Source organism: Malurus melanocephalus, unplaced genomic scaffold, assembly GCF_030028575.1.
Source record: "Malurus melanocephalus ecotype Western Australia unplaced genomic scaffold, MMel_1.1 scaffold_70, whole genome shotgun sequence".
In the NCBI taxonomy this organism is placed as follows: Eukaryota; Metazoa; Chordata; class Aves; order Passeriformes; family Maluridae; genus Malurus; species Malurus melanocephalus.
In genome coordinates this window covers 1,496,732-1,502,556 of record NW_026623302.1, presented here as the reverse complement: position 1 = coordinate 1,502,556, position 5,825 = coordinate 1,496,732, and the positions used below count along the sequence as shown (strand labels likewise).

The following is a 5,825-nucleotide window of genomic DNA, read 5'->3' as shown; positions in this document are numbered from 1 at the left end:
TTTTTTCTCCATAGAAGGAGAATTATGGTGTATTCTCTTTTTATAGAGATCTGAGAGATTCATCAATGGAAAACTATAAGCTCCCTGAAAAGAATAGACTATATTCAGGGAGAATTTAGGATTGATGCATAGTAAGCTCTTTTTCATGGTAAAATGTTCAGCTTTGTCATATTTTACTAGAGGATATAAGAAGAAACCTCTGAAGAGCTTAAAAAAGGGATTGAACAGTGTCTTTGAGAAAACGTAATGAATAAACATTCACAAGTAGAGGGGTTGTTTAATGAATTGAAATTTGTTTTGTGGTATTAGTGAATATGTAAAGAACTTAAAGAACCGTGAAATTCAGGTACATATTTTTAGCACTTGTGTAAATTACAATGCCTTTTTGGGGATGTGAATAGACAAAAAGCAGGTTTGGGGAACAGCTGGTGCTTCGAGTTTTTTGCCAGTAGCTCAAATATTTAGAAAACCCAGCTTGTGTCTTGTAATAGCTGTGCTCTGCTGTTGTTTGGAAAAAAATGCACATGGTGTTTGTTATCTTTCAAGTTTGTTACTGTACATCTGCTTTCTACATGATTTTTAAAGAATCTGACTTGCCAAGGCAGTGTCAGACTTCTTGCATGCACTTTAACAGCTGCTGTCCAAGGGGAAGGTGGTCTGAGTTGACCTGGAGTGATACTTCTGTGACTGTGGGGGAGGCATGCAAAAAAAGCAAAAATGCTTTGATTAAATCTTTCTGTACCACACTTGCCTCTACAGCAATCACTAGTGGGGTAAGTGCCTTCTAGTTTTAAGACAAAAGGTTAGTTGTTATGGAGTTGTTATGCAAGTTGTTATGGGAGGGGGAGAGGGAAGAAGAAAAAGGGAGGTGGGAATACTGAAGAAGCATGGAAAATCTGAATTTTAATGGGTTGATCTAAGTTAATTCAAGCTTTTGATGTCCTGTCCTTTCAGAAAGTGTGTGGAAATCAAGTTGCTGATGCCTGGAGGTTTTGGAGACCTGTGTCCGTTTGTAGTCCAGTCAGAGTTCAGTCTAGCCAGATGTCGCATCTGATCCATGTCCAATGAGGCATGTATGGTTTAGTGAGATGTTAAGCAACATCTGACCCTCTTAGTTTTTCTCCTCTCTGTTTTTCTCCTCTGACTTTTCTGGTCTGACACTTAACATCTCATACATTTCCACTTCAGCCATTTGTATATGTGCAATGTAGCATCTTTCTAGGTCTTTGGTCTCTGGTGCTAGATGGTTTAAAGCCAGCTGTCAGTCATAAGTGACTTCTCAGTGTACATGAATCTGTTTATCCAAATTGTAAGTATTTGGTTTCATTGTGTACTTAGCTGGGGTAAAATGTGTAAAAAAAATTACAAACTTAGGATGGGGACCAATCTTCTGCACTGACACAATTTTTGAAAACAACAATTCATTTGCATTGGATTTTTCAAATATTTATGGATGGAAGGTGTTCTGGGGTAATTTTTTTCACAGTGGCTAATAGGGAACTGTGTTTTGGATTTGTGCTCTACCCGGGGTTGATAAATTAGAGATACTTTTGTTGTTGCAGAGAAGGACTTACCACGAGCCAAGGCCTTTTCTGCTTCTTGTACTTTGACATTGGCAAGGAGAATGCTGGGGATGCTTGGGAGGCTGGGAGGAGATACAGCTGGGGTAGGCAACCCAAAATGACCCGGGGAATATTCCAGACCATATGATATCATGTTAAATGTATAAAGTGGGGAGAAGGAGGAAGAAGGGGGAGTATGTTTGGAGTGATGGTACAACAAGTTGACTTCCTGTGTGATGGAGCTCTGCTTTTCTGGAGATGGCTGAACACCTGCCGACCTGTGAGAAGCAGTGAATTAATTCCTTGTTTTGCTTTGCTTACATGGGCAGCTTTTACTTTCCCTATTAAGCTTTATCTTTGTCTCAACCCATGAGTTTTCTATCTTTTACTCTTTTGATCTCTCCCTGATCCAGCTGGTAGGGGAGGGAGCGAGCAATTGTGTGGGGCTTGGCTGTTGGCTGGGGTTAAACCATGACAGAAGGGAAGAGAAGTTATTAAACCTCTGTATTGCAACATTGAATATGATTTCTAAATGCCAGTGTATTTTATATAGTGCCATCACAGTGAATATCTTGTTTAGGAAGAAACTGGGACTAAGTGTGACTCAAAACAGGTGGAAAATGAATGTAAAAGGCAATGGAATTGCCATTGCAAATTCTTGTCTTCTGCTCCTGGTAACAGACTCCCTTCAGTCTGGTTGCATCTCATGAAGACGCTGTAATTCAGGCTATTTTGTCATGATTTCTTGTCTAATCTCTTGTCACATAGATTTTTTTTAAATTAATTTAGTCTCACTTCTCATGTATTTTCTTTAAGAGAGATTAAGTCCATCGGAATTGTGTGTGGTGAAGAAAAAGATGATAATGCTTTAGTAGGAGGGACTCAAGCATTTACTTATTGATGGGTTAGCATATGAATAGGTCTGTAAGTGTTTAATTCAGTTAGGTTAAGGTTTTAAATTAGAAGAAACTTATTGCAGTTGCAGAGTTCTTTTTGTCTTCCTCTGATCAAGGGCAGGTAGTGGGTTGCTTAATTGTTTCATATATTTATTCACCAGTGTTTAGTTTACCTTTCAGAATTCAAACTGAAATGAGGTTGCTACTTAATAATTTAAATGAAGCATTCAAATATGAAAGTTGTTTATTTTCCCCTACCTTCATCCCTGATACATGCTTTAACCTGCCCTTTAGAGAAATGGGATGTCTTCAGTTGGTCTGTCACTCCCCTGGTAGCTCTTGAACACACTGGACCATTTCATCAAGAACTGACGAGAAAACAAAAAGTTCAAACTGCACTTGTATGTTTTCTTCAAATTAGCTTTTATAGGCAAGAAAGAACATTATATGGAGAAGGGACTTAAATTAGAGCTCCTGGTGGAAGGTATTCTGATTGCACTCAGTGTGGTAGGTGTTTCAAGAGGTATCAGACAATTAGCTGGGCAGTGTGCAGTCAGGTTCTGACTCGGCCCAGCGTGTTGTGTGGGCTGTGATGAAGCTGGGTGAACTGCAAAAGGTAGGGAGAGGGGGCAGCTCTGAGAGTGTTAGATCAAAAGCCATGGGAAAACCAGACTTCATTCTGGGGGCCTTTTCATTAAAAAATTAATTTGGCACTAATTTCTTACATAATTCTTACAAATTATGTTTATATGAAATGTACTTTCACTGTAACATTCACATTACAGTGAAAGAATTCCTCATCATGACTTCTGTTTTGTAGCTCCAATGCACTAGCCTGTTTACAGAATGATGGTGCTAGGTGTTGCTCTTCAGTAATTGTGAATTTCCAGTTTTGACTTATTTTTGATCAAGTCCAGAAAAGCGTCTGCTATGGATATGAAGTAGTATTTTGACATGTATCTGTTTATAGAGGAATACAGAAATATAGAACAGAAATATGAAGTTTTTTAATCAAATATGAAATAAAAGTTATTCTTCTGTTACCTTCGATTTGTTGTGTAAAATTTAACAAACTTAGCCAACCTTAAATTCTGGCATACTCAAACTGTCTTACATGAAGAAAGATGTAAAATATAACTCAAGACTACTGCTTAGAAGTCATGAGCCTGTTCCTTCCTGACCTATTATGAAATAGTGTTGCAGTTAAATAATTCGCATTTTATTCATTAAAGTTTTTAAGCTTTTGGAAATGTTCTTGAGAGTAAAATATTTTAAATCTTTGGGCCAGAAGTCATTACAAAAATTACTGTGCAATATTTGAAAGGCAAAAAGATTTTTTAATTTACTAATCTGTTTTTAATTAGAGAAATCAAAAGGCTACTTTAATTGCTTTAGTGCAATAAAAATGAAATTTTCAGCTAAGTCTTTTCCAAATGAACTTATGTCCTTGGTAATAATATAACTTCTTGTTCCAGAAAATTTTGATGCCTCATGGTTTTAAACAGAATATTATTCATGAAGAGTACCTAGACATTGCATTATAGGTGTTAAAAATATAAGCGACTATTGTGTTTAATATAATTTTAAAGAAAATTGCTTTAGATGCTTTTGTTTTATATTGCTTCCCTTTTAGGAGAATTCTGTCCCACTTGGGCATCTTTGTTCTCAAAGCTACTCTCTGCAGAACAGTATTTTCTATGCTATTGTTCCCTTTTTTGAAGCTTTGAGATCTCTTTTTGTATTTGTTTTCCCCATCTGTCACGGTTTAGCAATGGTACTCTCCAATTTATTTCTCCCGTCGAGACTTTCCAAACCACAGTGTCACTCACTCGCTCCCCTTCTCACCCTCTTCTGCTCCCCACCCCCGGGTGGCAGGAGAGGAGAATCGTATGCACAAAAGGCAAATATCACAGCTTGAGATAAGAACAATTTACTGGAAATAGCAATGAGAGATAGGAAAACAAACACTAGCAGCAAAATATTAATAAGGAAAGTATATAAAAGGGAGAATGATGCACATGCAAAAATGCTCACTGCACAGCCTGACCTGACTGCAGCCACTTTTTTCCTGACTGTAGAGGAATGCTCTGCTTCTTGGAAATGAGAGAGGAATCTCTTTTCCCTGCCCCTGGTAATGATGTGAGATGTTATTAAATAACACAATGTCTTGGTCCCTCCTGTTTGTCTGGGCTGGAACCAAGACACCATCCTCATTTGTTTCATTTTTCCAAGAAAACTGGTTCTGACAACTGTAGTTTTCTCAGGTGTCTTCCTGCATCTGGCATGTTCCCAAAAGCTGTTCAATGCTTGCCCTTACCCCATTCAGAATGCTATGCAGCACTACCTGTGGAAAACCCTCTTCTTCCTCATCAAGCCTAATTCTGAGAGGCACTTGCCCTTATGTATCAGATGAATTTATCATTTTTACTGAAAACTGTCAAGATGGGGTTGCTCAGTGTCCAATGTAGTCAGGGGCCTGTACTGCTCGATCAGGCTGTTGGTGGCCAGCTTGCCGAGGCAGGATGCCAGCTTGCTCCAGACAGTGACCTTTCCTGCCACTCCTGTGGGGACTGCCAGTTTCTTAAAAATGCAAATGTGCACTAAAGCTGCAGCACAAGTCTGTGCATACAGTAAATCTCACACCAAATCTAAGGGAAAAAGCCTACATTACTTACCTTGCCTGTATTCTCTGCAGTGCTCTTTTCGTGTTCTGGCTTGAGTGTACAACTCCAGAGCTTGATAGGAATTGTACAGTGTCTTACAGTGAGAAGGCTGAAACAAGGGCTTTAAAAGAAGAAAGGTGAAGTATTTTTTGTAGAAGAAAGTCCGAATGTGTGCTACACTGATGCAGAGCTCTTAATTTCATTATTGTAAATATCATATGTATTTGTTTGTAAATTGCAGATTGTGAGCCATGCCTTTGGTGAAAAGGAACATTGAACCACGGCATCTCTGCCGAGGAGCTCTGCCAGAGGGAATTACAAGTGAACTGGAATGTGTAACGAATAGCACTCTTGCTGCTATCATACGCCAGTTAAGCAGCTTGAGTAAGTATCTGTAACTTACTGCAACTATTTGATTCCTGATGAAAAGCTGAAGAGATGAAAAGCTTTAAGATGATTGTTGTAAATAGCAAAATTATGGTATGTGACATTACTGCTTATGTATTGTAATAATATGCTATTTCATTGCTTTTATGTTCTATATTTTGAACTTTGTTCAAGAAGGGAAAAGCCCAACCCAAGCCTCCCCCCCACCTCCAAACCCCACTTCAAAAAGCAAGTTAACAAAAAACCAAATAAGCAAAAAAGAAATACCACAAAAAAAAAAAAAAAAAAAAAAAATTATCAGTTCCTTAATATAGAGA

The 5,825-nt window shown here is 38.2% G+C and overlaps 1 protein-coding gene across 2 annotated transcripts in view; it reads left to right on the top strand.

The window, feature by feature from the left end:
- Positions 1-5,825, top strand: part of WASF3 (WASP family member 3) — a 65,497-nt gene that overhangs the window by 36,183 nt on the left and 23,489 nt on the right. For both annotated transcript variants that reach the window (XM_057366701.1, XM_057366702.1), the window contains exon 3: positions 5,363-5,505. In XM_057366701.1, the coding sequence (XP_057222684.1) occupies positions 5,373-5,505 (133 nt within the window). In that variant the 5' untranslated portion in view covers positions 5,363-5,372. The remainder of the gene's footprint in view (positions 1-5,362; positions 5,506-5,825) is intronic.